General features: G+C 39.9%; 2 protein-coding genes across 4 annotated transcripts in view; both read left to right on the top strand.

The window, feature by feature from the left end:
* Positions 1–5,648, top strand: part of LOC115864403 (uncharacterized) — a 38,245-nt gene extending 32,597 nt beyond the window's left edge. Inside the window, exon 5 of the mRNA XM_060298699.1 lies at positions 5,507–5,648. The gene's annotated coding sequence lies outside the window, so the exon portion shown is untranslated. The remainder of the gene's footprint in view (positions 1–5,506) is intronic.
* A 114-nt stretch (positions 5,649–5,762) lies between these two features.
* Positions 5,763–19,675, top strand: part of GRSF1 (G-rich RNA sequence binding factor 1) — a 37,225-nt gene continuing 23,312 nt past the window's right edge. For 2 of the 3 annotated variants that reach the window (XM_060299442.1, XM_030877816.2), the window contains exons 1-9: positions 5,763–6,243; positions 8,776–8,932; positions 9,977–10,132; positions 10,531–10,674; positions 11,472–11,607; positions 15,621–15,805; positions 16,749–16,870; positions 18,464–18,599; positions 19,256–19,331. In XM_060299442.1, the coding sequence (XP_060155425.1) occupies positions 5,887–6,243; positions 8,776–8,932; positions 9,977–10,132; positions 10,531–10,674; positions 11,472–11,607; positions 15,621–15,805; positions 16,749–16,870; positions 18,464–18,599; positions 19,256–19,305 (1,443 nt within the window). In that variant the 5' untranslated portion in view covers positions 5,763–5,886 and the 3' untranslated portion in view covers positions 19,306–19,331. Of the gene's footprint in view, positions 6,244–6,523; positions 6,542–8,775; positions 8,933–9,976; positions 10,133–10,530; positions 10,675–11,471; positions 11,608–15,620; positions 15,806–16,748; positions 16,871–18,463; positions 18,600–19,255; positions 19,332–19,675 lie in introns of those variants that run through there. The other variant, XM_060299443.1, reaches the window with a different exon arrangement.

Genomic DNA, 19,675 nt, shown 5'->3' with positions numbered 1-19,675 from the left:
AAAGCAACAATGATTGCAATTACCAAACACGAAACACACTCATACTATGTCATAATATTGACATTCAGTCCAGGAATCCTCCACTGTAACAGCTCCTTTACTTTGCAGTGAAAATTGATTTGTATATTGTATTTTATTTTTTAAATTATTTTTTATTGGAGTATAGTTGCTTTACAATGTTGTGTTAGGTTCTCGCTATACAGCAAAAGGAATCAGTCATATGTATACATATATCCACTCTTTTTTGGATTTCCTTCCCATTTAGGTCACCACAGAGCACTGAGTAGAGTTCCCTGTGCTATACAGTAGGTTCTCATGAGTTATCTATTTTACACATAGTAGTGTATATATGTCAGTCCCAATCTCCCAATTCATCCCACCCCCCGCCTCCCCCCTTGGTGTCCATATATTTGTTCTGTACGTCTGTGTCTCTATTTCTGCCTTGCAAACAGGTTCATCTGTACCATTTTTCTAGATTCCACATATATGCGTTAATATACGATATTTGTTTTTCTCTTTCTGACTTACTTCACCCTGTATGACAGTCTCTGTGTCCGTCCACATCTCTACAAATCACCCAATTTCGTTTCTTTTTATGGCTGAGTAATATTCCATTGTATGTATGTACCACATCTTCTTTATCCATTCCTCTGTCAATGGACATTTAGGTTGCTTCCATGTCCTGGCTATTGTAAATAGTGCTGCAATGAACATTGGGGTGCATGCATCCTTTCGAATTATGGTTTTCTCCAGATATATGCCCAGGAGTGGGATTGCTGGGTCATATGGTAGCTCTATTTTTAGTTTTTTAAGGAACCTCCATACTGTTCTCCATAGTGGCTGTACCAATTTACATTCCCACCAACAGCGCAGGAGGGTTCCCTTTTCTCCACACCCTCGCCAGCATTTATTTTTCGTAGATTTTTTTGATGATAGCCATTCTGACCTGTGTGAAGTGATACCTCAGTATAGTTTTGATTTGCATTTCTCTAATAATTAGCGATGTTGAGCATCTTTTCATGTGTTTGTTGGCCATCTGTATGTCTTCTTTGAAGAAATGTCTATTTAGGTTTTCCACCCATTTTTTGATTGGGTTGTTTTTTTGATATTGAGCTGCATGAGCTGTTTGTATATTCTGAAGATTAATCCCTTGTCAGTTGCTTTGTTTGCAAATATTTTCTCCCATTCTGAGGGTTGTTTTTTTGTTTTGTTTATGGTTTCCTTTGTTGTGCAAAAGCTTTTAATTAACAAGTTAATATTAATAAGTGAAGAAGCTGCGGTATTTAGAGGTTTATTGGTCTGTTATGTGTCAATCATAAATATTATGATTATTATTTTTATTCCATCACAGAAGGGTTATCCAAATGCAATCTATGGGAGAGATAAAAATTGGTTAGCATGGGACTTGTTAATAGTGAATATAGACCAAATGACAAAGTTAACCTAAGAAACACATCACTGCAGCAGAAACAAATCTTTGAGCTTGTGGATCCAGTGGATCAATTTTTCTTGTCAGATAAAAGAATAAAGCAGTGATAGTGGTGATAAAATGCACCTCTTTGTCTTTCCTTGGAAGTAACTGGTAGCTTCAGTTCCTGAAGTTCTCTGTATCTACTCAACGTAATAAACTTCTTCCTTTAATCTTGGATGATGAATAGCACCTTAATCACAGGTTACACAAATGGGCACCATTTCTTTACGGTACTTGACTTCAGTTCCTTTTCCTTTTGCCACCCTAGGCTTATTGACATCCATGGTTCATGATTTTTTGTTTCTTTCAAATGCAAAGGTAGCTGTGGGGTGGGATCCTTTGAGATTAACTCAACCTCATTGCATATCAGAAGAAAAAGTGTGTTCACCTTTAAGGATTGAGGGGCATGGAAAATAAAATGAGTTCCTTCACTTATTTATTAGTAATTAGAACAGTTGTCCCCTTCCAGCTCCTTTCCCAGCTCCTAATAATGTGCTCTTTAGAGCCAAGAGGGCTTCTTTAGAACATTCTTTCCTAGTGATGGAAGGCAGTCGTTCTTCTCCTTCCTTCTCCTTACGCTCCCCCAAATCCAGTGTTTCTTTACACCAATTTAGACTAAGTAGTTCTACCTCAGGAATTCTCCTCAGAGAAGCAGGCTGACACCCTCTCAGTGCTACTCTGTATTTAGTACTGTAATAAGTGCTAAATGACCACACTAGAAGAACAATGTGCTTTATGATTAACTTATCATAGAAACGGTGGAGGAGCTTTCTCCTATTTAAAGCTAATCTCTGCCTCTGAGCTTTGATGCCTCTCCTCTTTCACCTTTCTAGGAACCCACACACCAATTATGCCTATTTTCTTCTGGTTACTCAAATTTTTATCATCTGAATCCTTTCCCGCCAGCATTTCAGCATGCTTTACTCTCATTCAGTTTAATCCAAACAAAGCAAAACAAAAGCCACTTTTGACCTATACTTCCTTTACTGCCTTATTGTTTTTTCACCTACAAAATAACTTATTTTGCACTTCTATCTCCATTTCTTCACCTGTGCTTTTTTCTGGCCTCTGCTCTCACTCCCCCAAACAATTGTGGATAAGGTTATTGAAACCTTCCCATATCACTAAATCCAAGACTTTTTCTTGTTCTCACCTCACTTGATGAGTACATCCTGATCTTAATAAGGACTTGACACTGTTGAATACTATCTATTTCCTTCCAGAAATACTCTGTTGGCTTTCCTTAATTCACTCTTAACTCTCTTGCTGCTCCTTTCTCCCCTTTTGTTAGTTTATTTTCCTGTACGGGGCATTCAGTGTTGTAGTACCTCAAGCCTTGTTTCTAGGCCTTCTTCTCTTCTCACTCTAAACTTAGTCCTAGCAATCTCATTCAACCAGCAGCTTCATTTATACTGACAGCTACTGAATAAATATTTCTAGGACAGACTTCTCTGGCTTAACCCAAAATGGGGTTGATTTGCTTCCCATATATCTATATTGAATTCTAAACTTTCCCAGGTATGAAGGTCATCGCCATCCATCCCTCCGAGTTCTAAATAATAACAAAATAACAGAAAACACTATTCCCCCTTTCTAATCTAGCCTCAAATTCTGTTGATTCTACCTCCTAAAAAAATCTCTCAAATCTTCCTTCTTCTCTTCATCTCCATTGTCATAACCCTACTCAAGAAGTCTCTCAATGTAGTTTTTTTTTTTGCTCAAGAGTCTTTTTATTTCCATAATAAAATTAGCACTGAAGAGGACTAGTTATAGTTATTTGGGTTTAAAATAATATTTATTAACACAACTTTTAAAATCTGGTGTTCCATAAGACATTAGTTTCAATTTTCAAAATTTGCTATTCTCTCTTTATATAATCCAAACATATGTAAGTCTAAACATCATTTTGATATTTAGTCTGTAAACTTATTATTGTATCCCTGAATGCATAGAGCATAGCACAGTGCCTGGAACACAAAAAGCACTTAATAAGTGTTTGTTAGATGAATGACTAAGTGTTCAAAGTTAGTTTCTTTTCTCTTTTATTTTCTCCCAACTTCCTCTAAATAAAAACTAAAGCTTTCCATTTTGGTAGTTAGGTGTTACTCCTGATTATAATCTGTAAGATTTCACTCTATGTATTTAGGTTTCTAATCCACTCAGAATTACACAATATGGATGATGGTTTTGGCTATTAAGAAGATGAAGGCAAGATTCTGTAAATATGGACAGAATCCCTAACATGTCCCCAAATTGTGATTTGTAGTAGTGATAATCTGTTATGAAGAGCTAACCCATTTTCCTTCTTGAATGGGAAATCTAAGGAAAAAACAAACTCTAGGATTCCTAAATCTTGCAGAAGTTCCCTTCTCTTTGATATTCCAGGTCCATAGAGCCAAGCCAATCAGATTTTTTCCTGTTCTTCACTTTTTTTGGTGAGGAAAGGGTTTTCTAGGAAATACTGAACTTTCCTTTCCCTAAAAGTAGGCCAGAGTAAACAATCAAACTTTAAATGCAATAGTCTTTCATACTTTAAACCAGCTGTTAAAAACAAAACAGGTCCAAAATGGAGTCACTTATGCTAAGCCCCACATCACCAAACCTAATTACACTTTCGGGCTTTTGCAGAAATGGAATCTTAAACTAGTCAATCAGGAATTACCTGATCAGCACTAGTGAGGTAGTCTTCCCGATTGACCCCAACTACGCCCTAAAGGAAAGCAACCTTCACACAACCAATTCACTTTTTTTTTTTTTTTTTTTTTTTTTGCGGTACGCGGGCCTCTCACTGTTGTGGCCTCTCCCGTTGCAGAGCACAGGCTCCGGACGCACAGGATCAGCGGCCACGGCTCACGGGCCCAGCCGCTCCGCGGCATGCGGGATCCTCCCAGATCAGGGCATGAACCCGTGTCCCCTGCACCAGCAGGCGGACTCTCAACCACTGCGCCACCAGGGAAGCCCCCCAATTCACTTTTTGCTAGTGTGATTTCCTTGTCCCGCCCTCTTCTGCCTATAAAAGTCTTTCATTTTATACAGCTCCTTTTTACCTACTAGATGAGATGCTGCCCAATTCCTGAATTGTTGGATAAAGCCAATATCTTTAAATTTTACTCAGTTGAATTTTTTTAACACAACTAATCTGAATGTCATTTTTCCCCTTTAAGTCATTATCAGTTTAAGATGAATGCTGAAAGGATGATTGACATGATCTTTGGGGTTTGCTTTAAAATAGTCCAGATATTTTAAACAAGAGAGATGAAACAAGAATGAAAAATGTTGATATAATTTCTGAAATTCTAGAAGTTTATTATACTTTTCTTTGAGATTTTCCACAATAAAAAGTTTTAAAATTTTAGCTTTTTCTATTTTTCACTCTCTGAACTTCCTTGAGAGGGGTCCTGGCCACAGGAGGAGGAAAACTGCACAACCATTCCTTCGCAAACCTCTGCCTGTCTATTCCTGAAACCTCAGGAGGGGCTTTAATCTTTGTTATACAGGTTTCACCTGCTGTCCGAAAGCAGAGCGTTCCTATGAAACCTTTTGGAAGCCAAAATGGCATAAAGTGAGGAAGCAATTACCCTGGAAGACATCTTGCTAAGGAAATAAAGCACAGATGTTCAAATACACAGTTCAAAGCTATAGCAGGGAGATGCTGAGTACAGTTTCCCAAGACAGAGCTTGGCGATGCCACTGCAGCCTCTACCACGGCTGCTGTAAAACAAACGCCGACTACTATTTTAAATTTTCGCCTTTTCCCATAAAAGTGAAAATCACATTTCTTTCCACTAGCAAAAATAGGTACTAATATGGGTCTTCGGTAAAAGCGAAGCGGCCTGTTGTGAACTTTCTACCAGCGGAGGAATACCTGTATTCGTTATTAACATATAACAAGTATCTATAGATTTCATTTTAAAACAAAGAAAGCTGGTTTTCCGCACAAAACCCAAGCTGGGGGGCGTGGAGGGGGCGTTATTAAATCTCCGCCAGTATTATCCCAACCTCTTTTTATAACCAGAGTATCACAATTCCTTCCAGGAACGGCCCTTTTGCCCCTCACGTCACAAGACTGTGGAGAAAGTGCAGAGCGTCGGTAGATATCCGTTCCAGGGCTCAGCCCTCCAGAGAAGGAAGCCTCGTCCTCTTCAGGCCTCAGTTTCCACCAAGTGAAAGAATAACCGGGCGATCATACCGGCCCCCGGCCCCTCCCGGCCCGCGGGCAGCCCCGCCCCGCCCCGCCTCGAGGGCGGAGACCGGGCGGAGCAGCGCGCTCTCCTCCGCCTCCTCCCGACTCGCCGCTGCCCCTGGTGCCGGCGGCGCATGTGCCCGGCAACCCCTCCCCGGCCCTGGATTCCACTTCCCCTCCGCTCACGCTGCAGCCGCAGCCGCCTTCAGGCCCCGCGCCGCCTCCGGAGTCCATGGCCGGGACGCGCTGGGTGCTCGGGGCGCTGCTCCGGGGCTGCGGCTGCAACTGCAGCAGCTGCCGGCGCACCGGCGCCGCCTGCCTGCCCTTCTACTCGGCCGCCGGCTCATTCCCCTCGGGAGTCTCGGGCCGTCGCCGCCTGCTGCTGCTGCTCGGGGCCGCCGCGGCCGCCGCCTCTCACACGCGGGGCCTCCAGACTGGGCCTGTGCCGGCCGGGAGGCTGGCGGGGCCTCCCCCAGCGGCCGCCTCCGCCGCCGCCGCGGCCGCCGCCTCTTACCCGGCCCTGCGCGCCCCTCTGCTGCCGCAGTCGCTGGCGGCGGCGGCGGCGGGCCCGGCGCGCGGTTACAGCCAGGTACGTGGGCGCCGAGAGGGGCCGCGCGCGGGACCCTTCCCCGGCAGTGCGCACGCGCCCCCGCGCCCCTCCGCGTGCGCCTCGCGTGCGCGCCTGGGAATCCGCGGCACGCGCCACAGCCCCCCGCCCGCTCCCACCCTCACCCGCCCAGTCCTCCTATTGGGCCCCAGAACAAGGGACGGTCTCCCAGCGCTCGGGTTTTCTCCTTGTTTTGTTCTCCTCTCGAGTCTCTGGTCGGTTGGGCAGTGTAAGTGTGGCTGGGGGTGAATGTTGAGGCCTTGTTTCCCGCCCGCCCATGGTAGGTTTTGTGAGGCTGTTGACGCCCCCACCGCGCATCTCTGTCGCTCTCCGCCCGCAGGTGGTGAAGTTGGGAGGCCGGACCCCCGGAGGGCTGGGACTCTCCGTGCCGCCCGAGCACTAGGCCTGGGCGGCCCTTGGTGCGCCTCGCGGCCCGCTGCTACGAAGGTTCACGCACACACTTGCGTGGGCTAGGTTCGTGGGGAAGGAGGCTGGACCCCAGCGCTCTCCTCGCTCTCGTGTCCCTTGGGAAAGGCGGGCTGCCCCAGTTACTGAAGGTCACCTCTGCACCTTCACTTCCTCTGACAGAAGGTCCTTTAGGACCATGGGTCACCGCTGATGGGAAGGACAGTTTGGAGACTGACATTGGGGGAGGGGGACCGAGGAGAGGAGGCGTCTGGGGCTGAGGCGATGGTTTGGGGACCCAGGAGTGAGTCTACAGTATTTTTTTTTTTTTTTTTTTTGAGTCAGTGTGTGCTTTAAGTACTCCCATTGCAAATATTTTGTGCCTCGTAGGAAGCTTTCTTTTCTGCTTCTTACGTGGCATCTGGGAAATGTCCGCACACTTTTTGACTACCATGTTCCTGATGCCTTGGGTCATATTATTGTTAATTCAATTTGTGCTTCTCCTTGAACTTAGGGAAACTGGGAAGCTAATCAGCGTGGCTGCTGTCTGCCAGTGGCTGAGCTAATTGATTTGAATCCTGGCCCAATACTTTCTGCTGCCCTTTTCAGTGAAAGCTTGTGATGCTTATGGAATTCTGGGAAAATGGGGAATGTTGCTCTTATTAAAAAAAAAAAAGCAACAAAAAAACTGTCTCTAATAAGCCTTTGTGACCTGGTTACTCTCTTTACTTGATTATTTTTTTCTGTGAATTTGACTAGCATAATGATCTGTTGAGGCTCCGCTAGTAAGTAAGCCTCTGTGCTTACTTTTATTATTGATTGCATAAAATTATGTGTAAATTTCCATGAAAATGATGGGCATATACAAAGGAGTGAAGTATCTCTCTCTTTAGCCCAATAGAGTGCAAGTCACTTGACTTAAAGCCTGAGTTGTCTTCCCATGTTGATAATTGAAGTGCTTGTTGCATTCTTATTAAATAATGTATGAGGCCTCTGCTAGAGGTTTACATTTATCATTGACTCCTTAAAATTAGACATAAATCTTCATGTAAATGGTAGGATGGTACAGAGAAATCTATTTCCTTAGCCTAGTAGAGTGCAAGTCTTAAAACCTGAGTTGTCTTCCCTGGTTATGGTTGTGCTTGTTGGAATCTTATAACATTTCGGTTTTTGTTTAGTGTTGTAAAATAGAGTTCTTTGGGTATGTCTCAGGCTCCTGTTACCTCACACTACTGCTGTTGCCTTTTATGATCTTTCCCTCATTCAGTTGGTCTGACATACTAGTTGACAAATTAATCTTTCCAAGCATCCTGCTGTCTTGTTGATTTACACACTTCTAAATGTCTTTTATTAGCTCCCCTTTACCTACCAGGTTTACGACACACACTGAGCTCAACCCTCAATTCCTCTGCTGTGTGGTACCCAGTTTTTTTTGCCAGCTCATCTTCTTTGGCTCCTAATTGTACCCTACAGTTTAGCCAAATGGAATTATTGCTGTTTTGCAAATGGGCTTCTGTTCATACTGTTTCTTCCCCTCACTTCTCAAACTGGAATGCCTATCCTTTATATATTTCTCTCAGAATTCTAGCCTTCCTTCAAGGCTCATCTCGTATCATGTCTTGATTCTTCTGTTGGTGCTCTGTTATGAATTTCTATAATATCTTGTATCTTAATTATAGCCCTTAAAGCATCTGTCTTGTGTGCTTGTCTTAGTCTGGATGGTACGCTTTTTGAGATGAGGGCCTAATTATGGTGTGCTGTGATTAGGAGATACATATTTGTTAAATTGAAGGGACCCCTGTTGTCCTGCCTTAACTAAAACACTATTATGAGGTGTACTTCGGGACTGATGAATTTAAAAACAAGCCTGGAATAAAATTTATGTCCTGCCAAACCATTAGGCTATACATGCTTGTTGCTTTAGGATGTACAATTTAAGCCAAAATAGGATGAGTTAGATTTGTGAATTTTACTTCTTGCCTCTGAAATACTAATGGTCCCCAAATAATAATATCCAGGGTGTTAATTTGTAGAAACAAACTTTGAAAATAAATTTTCTAAGTAGGTTGTTCAAGAAATATTTCTACATTTCTTCATTTCTCTTGGAAGGAGTCCAAAACTACCTACCTGGAAGACCTTCCACCTCTCCCTGAATATGAATTGCCTCCGTCCAAGTTAGGAGAGGAAGTGGATGACGTTTATCTCATTCGAGCTCAAGGATTACCGTGGTCGTGCACTGTAGAAGATGTGCTTAGCTTTTTCTCAGGTATATTTTATGTATGTTTTGAATATGTAATTTCATCTGACTGAAAGGTAGTCCCATAAAATTCAAGTTAGGCTGTGCTGTAGACATCTTATTTGATACATGGGAATTGTCTCATTCTGGCTGGTTACATATGCATAGTGACATCATGTGTATCATTTGTCATATATACCAGGTTGAATACCGAAAAAATTTTAATGTGAAAAAACTACATGATGCAAAACCAGTTTTCTCTGAAGTTTTAATACGTACATATCAAAAGGTGAAACCTGTTAGCGGGAATATGTTAGTGAGAATATAGATTGAGTAGCTTTTTATGTAATAACATACATTTAGAATACAAGATCACTTAGCAAGTGATATAATTCCCTTAATAACATGTTTGAAGGTTTATGCATCTGTAGTTAAAGTTTCTGTATCTGACTGATTTTTAATTTTCCTCCCTCTTAAGAAGCCTTTAGAAGATGTTGCCTTAAATGTTCTAAAACAATGTAACACTGTATTAAGTACCTGATGTGCATTTGTGTGGATCAAGCAGTTTATAAAGCCACTTACATCTTCAGCTTGCTCCCAGTATAAGTAGTGTGCAGTATGGGGATGTCTTTCTTTGGTAACGAAAAGGGGGAAAAGTTAAATTATTCTTATAGGAGATATATTAGAGTTCTTATGGATATGATCATAACGAAAGAAGACACTTATGCAGAAACCATATTTTAATTCCTTAAGTGATTTGAAACTGATTGTAGAAGCATTTGGAAGTCCATATTACATTTTGTATTGAGCCTAGCCTGATTTGCCATTTAATGATCTGGGGGTCATAAGCTTTTGTGCTAAGGTTCGCTTTATTTCTCCACATGGAACATTATAGAGACTACCAGCTCATCAGCATTTGGACGTCTTCAGTAATGGGGGTTTGTGTAAGGAAAATGACAGGCATTTTGGATATTGCTTTGTTTTGGTTTTGGAAGATTGCAATTCTAGTGACTTGTATGATTGATCTAAAACTTTGATTTCTGGTTTTAATTGATTTTACTCACATACTTTCAGACTGTAGAATTCGCAATGGTGAGAATGGAATCCACTTCCTCTTAAATAGAGATGGGAAACGAAGGGGTGATGCCTTAATTGAAATGGAGTCAGAGCAGGATGTGCAAAAAGCCTTAGAAAAACACCGCATGTACATGGGGCAGCGGTATGTGGAAGGTATGTGAAGTCGTGTTATAGCTTTTCGGGTTCATTACATTGACTGTACTTTTCAAGGCAGCTTCATTTGATCCTGTGTTAGATATTATGAATAGTGAAGTAGTTAGATTCTATGAAAAACCCTTTTCCAGGGTGTGAAAATGAAGCACACAAATAATCTCAGTTTCTTATCTATAAAATGAGGGTGTTGACCCAGTTTACTTCAGAAGTTGTGATGTTACAGCTGGCGCATAGTAAATACTTGATAAATGTCATTTATTATTTTCTCCAGAGAAGTACGTAAGGTTAAAAATACTAGTTTTTAAATTCCTGGATAACCCACCCAGTGTGATTATTTTTTTAATGGCTTCTTCCTTTGTTATGTAAATATTGCATACCTTTTGTGCTCTTTTTCTTAGTATATGAGATAAACAATGAAGATGTGGATGCCTTAATGAAGAGCCTGCATGTCAAATCTACACCTGTGGTAAATGATGGTGTGGTTCGTTTGAGAGGACTTCCTTATAGTTGCAATGAGAAAGACATTATAGACTTCTTCGCAGGTGCTTTTCAGTTATATCGTGTTTGGGGCCTCATATCTTTTCCCCCCATTGTTTCCTTCTTTATCTTAGGTGAACCTTCTCCTGGTAACTGCATGCAGTTATATTAGGTTGTTTAGGGGAGAACTCTTCACTTGGATTGCCAGTATTTATAGATTATATAAGTGTTTTGACCTAAAACACTGATCTTTGGGGGGTGTCGTATTTCAAAATAATTTAATGTGGAGTTTTTTTTTTTTGTTTTTTTTTTACTATTGAGGAAAATATCCTCTCATGAGAGTGGCTATATTTGTCTTAGACAATAGTGATTTATATGATCTAAAAGCATTAACATCTAGGGAATTCCCTGGCAGTCCAGTGGTTAGGACTCTGCGCTTTCACTGTTGAGGGTGCGGGTTCAGTCCCTGGTCAGGGAACTAGGATCCTGCAAGCTGCACAGCACGTCCGTTTAAAAAAAAAAAAAAAAAAGCATTATCATCTTAGGGGTAAAATATGCACCAGTAGTGATGTTAGTCTAAATCTCTGTATATAACTAATGGCAAAAAAACAAATTGTGTGTTTTAGATGGACTGCTTGGACCCTAAATGTTCTGGGAATGTGTGGGTGTTATTAGCTTTTGGCTGCATAATAATTTTCTTCCCATTAGGCATGTATTCAGCTTTGGGACTGGCAAAATAGGCCCACAATTTTACTAATAAACTTAAAAAGAAATTCTTAGTATGTGAATGAATGTGTTAAGTCTAAGAATAAAAAAGCTCCTGTTAGCAGCACTAATTTGTAATAATTTTTTGACATCCTAGGACTGAACATAGTAGACATTACTTTTGTCATGGATTATAGAGGGAGAAGAAAAACAGGAGAAGCCTATGTGCAGTTTGAAGAACCAGAAATGGCCAACCAAGCCCTTTTGAAACACAGGGAAGAAATTGGCAACCGGTGAGTGAAGCAGATACTAATGATGCAGAAGGATCATATTGGCCAATACACTGGGTCGTTTTGATGAATGCAGTATAATATGACTGTAAAATTATCTAAACACAGAAAAAGTAGAGAGAGTAGTATGATGAGTTGTCAAATGCCCATCACTTAGATTAACAAATTCTTAACATTTGTTGTATTTGTTGCATCTGTTTTTTTGCATCTGTTTTTATGCATCTTTAAGAAAACATTTTTACATGATCCCAATATTATCACATTTAACAAAATTAGTGATAATTTATTATCTAGTGCCAGTCCGTAATCACATGTTCCCGTTTATACCCAAAATGTCTTTCTCCAGTTGCTTTTTTTTTTCCCTCACCAAAATCTAGACATGGTCCATACGTTGTATTTGATTGTTATGCTTCCATTTCTCTTCAATTAGAGCAAATCCCCATTTCCTTTATTTTTATGTTCCCTCTCCCTTTTTATTATTATTATTTTTTCTTTTGGCTGCATGGAGCAGCTTGCTAGATCTTAATTCCCTGACCAGAGATTGAACCCAGGCCCACGGTAGAGAAAGCATGGAGTCCTAACCACTGGACCACCAGGGAATTCCCCTCCCCCTTTTCAAGATGCAATTGGCTTTTGAAGAAATTGAGTCATTTGTCCTGTACAGTGTCTCACGTCCTGTGTTTATCCTTTTGCTTCCTCACAGTGTCACTTAACTTGTTCCTTTGCATCCTCTATTATTTCCTGAAAACTGGAAGTTAGACCTAAAGTCTTAGATTGATTCAGGTTAACAATTTTGATATAGATACTCTATAGGCAATACTGTATACTGCATGTCACATCACACTAGGATACACGTAGTGATGGGTTGAGTTCATTTCTGTTTTTTAGTTTTCTTTATTTCTTTTTCTCTTTTATTTTACTCTTTTTTTGTGTGCTCATTTGTGTTTTAACTTTGGGGGAGTACTCAAAAGTGTCAAATTTTAATTCATTGTCTTGCTTGTTTTCTGACCTTTTTTCTTGAATTCTTTGAAGTTTAAAAAAGTCATTCCAAAGTCGTTCTATTTCAGGATCTACGTATAGAATTGGTTCAAAGGTCTTTATTAAAAAATTTTTAATGAAGAAAATACATGCAAAACACACACCGCCCCCCTTAATTTTCTTTTAGTACTCTTCATATTTTCTTATAACTGGGAACACGTCAGTAATATGTTTTTATGTGGGAACATCAAGGCAGTGTATAGATCTCTTCAGTAAATTAAGAAATGTTGCACATCTGGGTCTGTAAATGCAAAGGATTTGTACAATTCAAGCTTAATAACCTAATTTGGAAAAGCATTGTTGAGAAAAAGAAAACTGGTTCCAGAAACTTGGATTTAACAGTTCCACAGCCAAACAGATAGCAAGTTAGAATTGACATTTAGTTCATTAATTCTCATTAGCCTCTTAGTGAAGTCCTGGGAGAAGTTAGCTCCTCATATATTGTGACTTTTAATATCTTAAACACATATGAATAATTTTCACAGAATTGAATTGTAAGACCTCAAGAGATTGTTAATCAACTGTGAAAAACAAAATGAAACCTTTCTCACTAGATTCTTTTCATACACACAGTTAACCTTTGCGTATTTGTCCGCATGAAGCAAAACAGGGTAGAAAACATTTGTTAAAATGTATATGAAGAAAACTTATCTTGGGAGGATTAAATCAGTGACCTGCTCTGTTGAGAGTACTTTTTCATGGGCGAATATCTATGTCCATTTTTACTTTATGCCCCACCTGTTGTCTTTGGACACCTCTGTTTGCTAGCTATCAGAAATAATATGTATGCATGTTTTATTTTAATTTATTTTATTTAAAAAAAAATTTTTGGCTGCGTTAGGTCTTCGTTGCTGTTCACGGGCCTTCTCCAGCTGCGGCAAGCGGGGGCCGCTCTTCGTTGCGGTGCGTGGGCTTCTCATTGCGGTGGCTTCTTGTTGCGGAGCACAGGCTCTAGGTGCACGGTCTCCAGTAGTTGTGGCTCGAGGGCTCTAGAACGCAGGCTCAGTAGTTGTGGTACATGGGCTTAGTTGCTCCTCCGCATGTGGGATCTTCCGGGACACAGCAAGATCCGCCTGCATTGGCAGGCAGATTCCTTTTTTTTTTTTAAACATCTTTATTGGAGTATAATTGCTTTACAATGGTGTGTTAGTTTCTGCTTTATAACAAAATGAATCAGTTATACATATACATATGTTCCCATATCTCTTCCCTCTTGCGTCTCCCTGCCTCCCACCCTCCCTATCCCACCCCTCTAGGTAGTCACAAAGTACCGAGCTGATCTCCCTGTGCCATGCGGCTGCTTCCCACTAGCTAGCTATTTTACGTTTGGTAGTGTATATATGTCCATGCCACTCTCACTTTGTCACAGCTTACCCTTACCCCTCCCCATATCCTCAAGTCCATTCTCTAGTAGGTCTGTATCTTTATTCCTGTCTTACCCCTAGGTTCTTCATGACCTTTTTTTTTCCCCTTAGATTCCATATATATGTGTTAGCATACAGTATTTGTTTTTCTCTTTCTGACTTACTTCACTCTGTATGACAGACTCTAGGTCCATCCACCTCACTGCAAATAACTCAATTTCGTTTCTTTTTATGGCTGAGTAATATTCCATTGTATATATTTGCCACATCTTCTTTATCCGTTCATCCAATGATGGACGCTTAGGTTGCTTCCATCTCCTGGCTATTGTAAATAGAGCTGCAATGAACATTTTGGTACATGACTTTTTTTGATTTATGGTTTTCTCAGGGTATATGCCCAGTAGTGGGATTGTTGGGTCGTATGGTAGTTCTATTTGTAGTTTTTTAAGGAACCTCCATACTGTTTTCCATAGTGGCTGTATCAGTTTACATTCCTACCAGCAGTGCAAGAGTGTTCCCTTTTCTCCACACCCTCTCCAGCATTTATTGTTTCTAGATTTTTTGATGATGGCAATTGTGACTGGTGTGAGATGATATCTTATTGTGGTTTTGATTTACATTTCTCTAATGATTAATCATGTTGAGCATTCTTTCGTGTTTGTTGGCAATCTGTATATCTTCTTTGGAGAAATGTCTGTTTAGGTCTTCTGCCCATTTTTGGATTGGGTTGTTTGTTTTTTTGTTATTGAGCTGCATGAGCTGCTTGTAAATTTTGGAGATTAATCCTTTGTCAGTTGCTTCATTTGCAAATATTTTCTCCCATTCTGAGGGTTGTCTTTTGGTCTTGTTTATGGTTTCCTTTGCTGTGCAAAAGCTTTTAAGTTTCATTAGGTCCCATTTGTTTATTTTTGTTTTTATTTCCATTTCTCTAGGAGGTGGGTCAAAAAGGATCTTGCTGTGATTTATGTCATAGAGTGTTCTGCCTATGTTTTCCTCTAAGAGTTTGATAGTTGCTGGCCTTACATTTAGGTCTTTAATCCATTTTGAGCTTATTTTTGTGTGTGGTGTTAGGGAGTGTTCTAATCTCATACTTTACATGTAGCTGTCCAGTTTTCCCAGCACCGCTTATTGAAGAGGCTGTCTTTTCTCCACTGTATATTCTTACCTCCTTTATCAAAGATAAGGTGACCATATATGCGTGGGTTTATCTCTGGGCTTTCTATCCTGTTCCATTGATCTATCTTTCTGTTTTTGTGCCAGTACCATACTGTCTTGATTACTGCAGCTTTGTAGTATAGTCTGAAGTCAGGGAGCCTGATTCCTCCAGCTCTGTTTTTCGTTCTCAAGATTGCTTTGGCTATTCGGGGTCTTTTGTGTTTCCATACAAATTGTGAAATTTTTTGTTCTAGTTCTGTGAAAAATGCCAGTGGCGATCCTTATCAAACTACCACTGGCATTTTTCACAGAGCTAGAACAAAAAATTTCACAATTTGTATGGCAGGCGGATTCTTAACCACTGGGCCACCAGGGAAGCCCTGCATGTTTTATTTTAAAAGAGTTCAATGTAAAGTTACTTTGTACCATTTATGCCTGTTCACTTTTGCTTTGACATAGATATATAGAGATATTTCCAAGCAGAAGGAATGAAGTTCGAACACATGTTGGTTCTCATAAGGGAAAGAAAACGGCATCTTCTCCCACTGCTAAGTATATAACTGAGCCAGAAATGGTCTTCGAAGAACATGAAGTAACTGAGGATATCCGACCCATGACGGCTTTTGAAAGTGAGAAGGAAATAGGTAAGGATTTGCCTCTTATTGAAACTCATTGTGTCTGCCTTGTACGTTTTGATATTTGTTAAAAATATTTTTTTTATGACCATGTTGTATCAAATTGTAGATTATGGGACAAAGGAAATTGAGTTAAATGTTTAATTTAATATGTCTTTGAGTGTAGTATGTGCTATGAATACAGTCTTCCCTCAGTATCCCCAGGGGATTGGTTCCAGGACCCACCATGGATACCAAAATCCATGAACGGTCAAGTCCCATAGGCAGCCCTCCATATCCACGGGTTCCACATTCACAGATATGGAGGGTTGAAGATGGTCTTAATTATTTCATAGGTTTTTTTTTTTAATTTAATCATTTTTGCAGATTCTGTATCAAAACCTGGGTTGCACATATACAACAAAAAGAAGTAAGATGTCAACATTTAAACTTAAGGTGGGAAATGATGTGTGTAGAGAGCAGGATTGTTGACTAAAGTAAGGTGTTTTGTTTGCCTCTGTGTTTAATTATTCCTTTGATTCTTAATCCCAAAGCAACATTTGGAATCTTTAAAAGTTTGATAAATACTTTTTAAATTTGTGCTCTAGGATTATCCTGTTAACCATATTTATTCCTTTTTTTTTTTTCAAAGTGACTGTAACCCAGGGAATTTCTCTCGTCTTTATTTTTACGTTCATAATCATTTTTCCGTCTCTCAGTTGTTAGAGAAAGGTACGTTCTTTTGTAATCTGGTAATGGCTTGAGACACTAAATCCTATGAGTGTTCAGGTGATACTTGTTAGGCAGCAGAAATTTCAGATCATCTTGGCTTTTAAAATTGAAACCCTCTTCGTTACTAGGGTATTTCAAGAGTAATTGAGGATTTTGTCATAAAGGTCATTCCTAATTATAATCTGCTAATAACTTTTGAAGTGTTTATGTTCTTGATAGTGCTTTTTGTCCCATTTCTTAGAATTGCCTAAGGAGATGTCAGAAAAGATTCCAGAGGCTGTTGATTTTGGAACTACGTCTTCACTACATTTTGTCCACATGAGAGGATTGCCTTTCCAAGCCAATGCCCAAGACATTATAAATGTATGTGGCAGTAAGATATCCAATCTCAGTAGCTTTGAACAAAAGTTCTAAAGTTTTGAACTTCTATTTAGGGAAGGTAGAGAAGAAAAATATAGTATTTCTGCAGTATCTTTGGACAACAAGGTGGCATCTCCACAGTTGTGGGGACTTGTTTTATTTTCTTTGGCTGAGAGGTGTGGGTTTTATTACATTCTAAGGTCATGTGTATAATGGATGATAACATTTCATAGGTGCAAAATAATATGGCGTAGGTTAAGTATTCAATGTAAAAAAGCTTGGTCTTTCTCTAAATTAGTTCAACCCATTCATTTTTTAAAATTAATTAATTAATTAATTTGGTTGCACCGGGTCTTAGTTGCGGCATGTGGGCTTCTTAGTTGCGGCTTGCCAGCTCCTTAGTTGCGGCACATGGGCTTCTTAGTTGTGGCATGCGCAAACTTTTAGTTGTGGCATTGAGCCAGGGCCCCGTGCATTGGAAGCACAGAGTTTTATCCGCTGCGCCACCAGGGAAGTCCCTCAACCCATTCATCTCTGAGTTTAAGAAAAAGAGACTCCGAGAGCATTTGTCACAGGGCAGTTATATACTAGACACGAATCTAGTACTCCTAAATGCCTGGAGTTATCATTACACCATATAGCCTTCTTGCATCCAGCTTCCCTGATTTTTGAGACAAGGAATTTTTTAAATATTTTCATTTTATGATAGGTACTCTATGAAATGAAAAGATGAAATAACAAAGTCCTTATTGACTTCCTGAACTCCAGGATGTGTGCTTAAGGTAGATGAAAATCTAGGATCCAGTTAGTAGTGGGGCCTCAGAATTAGTTAGTAGTGGGGCCTCAGAATTTGTCTTTATTATTTCAAAAAACCTATTAAGAATCATATTTTTACGTAAATGAAGGTTGCACAGTCTCATTAAAGAATTGGTTTGGTTTGGAATATTAACCACTCAGTGTGGTAGCTCTGTTTAGGTAGTGCTGATAAGAAACTTATTATCAGCTCCATGTTTGATTAAAACATGGTAAAAATGAATTATTAAGAAATGAAGTGTAGGGACTTCACTGGTGGTCCAGTGGCTAAGACTCCGCACTCCCAATGCAGGGGACCCAGGTTCGATCCCTGGTTAGGGAACTGGATCCCACGTGCCACAAATAAATGTCCCGCATGCCACAAGTAAGATCCAGTGCAGCCAAATAAATAAATAAATCAATGTTTAAAAAAAAAATAGAAATGAAGTATATTTGACAGACAGTTTTTAGAAACGGGAAAGGAGGTGTGTGGGAGGAATAATAAAAGTGGTCCTTGTTGGTATAAAGAAAAGTTTGATAACTATTGTACATTATTGTATTGTGTATATAGTTTAAGTTCTCTGTGAACAGATATTTGAAATGTAGCCGTGAGTTCTCAGAAGATCAGAAGAGCCAGCAGAGGTGGTAGATGTGTAACTACATTGTTGCTTAAAGAGATTTCCTACAAATAAATTTATCAGGTGTATGAATGAAAGTCTGAAAGAAAAATGAAGAGCCACCAGACTTCTAGAAATTGACCTAGTAACATTATGTTCCTTTTGGCTTTCTTTGTTTGTTGTTTAGTTTTTTGCTCCACTGAAGCCTGTTAGAATCACCATGGAATACAGTTCCAGTGGGAAGGCCACTGGAGAAGCTGATGTGCACTTCGAAACCCACGAGGACGCTGTTGCAGCTATGCTCAAGGATCGGTCCCATGTTCGTAAGTGCTGCCCATGGTTTTTGTTATTTTTGATGTCTATCTTTGTTTACAAATGCCTTTCTCTGTTTTTTGTGGGGTTTTTTTGTTTCTTTTGTTTTGAGAAAAGCCAGCATAAAGCACTTTTATTGCAATAATAAATCTTGAAACTCATATGTAGTGCAGGGGGGTAGAAGTAGGGGTGGAGGAATAAGCAGCAGTTTCGCTCACCAGATCACTACACAGGACAGCACAGGGATGAGAGAGGGGGAAGGAGAAGCCAGGAAACTCTGAGATCAGCAGGGGGAGCTGAGCATCAAAAAACAGGAGATGCTGAAGCTGTGATGACCAGCATCATTTTCTGAAGACAGCACTCAGGGATTTGTCATGATGGCTGGGCTTTCATGGGTGTTAAGTGTCTACAAACAGTACCTTCAATTTAACTTTCGATTAAAGTTCTTAAAATTAGGAAGTGGAGCTTGGATAGCTGTGAGATTACAAAAGTCCTAAATATCCATTAGAAAAACCACGGGATGGGAAAAAAAGCCAGGTCATGAAGAAGGCTTCAGAGGTCCCTGCTGGCCTGGGGACAGACACCTGTAGTGTCCAACATCTCAGTGAAAACGATCTGCTTTCAAAAGGCAGAGGGTTAAGAACGGATCCTTTTTTGTCATTCTCAGACCATAGATATATTGAATTGTTCCTGAATTCATGTCCGAAAGGAAAATAAGACTTCCAGGGATTCCAGAAAATAAGGTAAACTTAAGAGGTGCAATTGTGTAAATTATTTTCAGTTGATAAGTTAATCATTAACTCACAGATTTATAATATGGTTGAAAACCATTTTAATAAACATCAAACTAATCATGATAATTGAAGCCTGACTATAGGGAATGAAATTCTCCTGGGAAATAGAATTCATTATGATCATACAGTAGCTTTGAGTATTTTCCCCATTAGAATCTTTTTGCATCATTTCCAACATTCATCATGCTATGTGCTTAAAAAGAACTTTTCATCTTTAGTAGCTGTATGTTATAATACACTGAAAATGTGCCTTGTGTTAGCTTGTCGTCCTATAAAATTTACATACATTTCCT

Source organism: Globicephala melas, chromosome 5, assembly GCF_963455315.2.
Source record: "Globicephala melas chromosome 5, mGloMel1.2, whole genome shotgun sequence".
Classification (NCBI taxonomy): Eukaryota; Metazoa; Chordata; class Mammalia; order Artiodactyla; family Delphinidae; genus Globicephala; species Globicephala melas.
The sequence above is the reverse complement of the archived record's forward strand: the minus strand, read 5'-3'. Positions and strand labels throughout refer to the sequence as shown.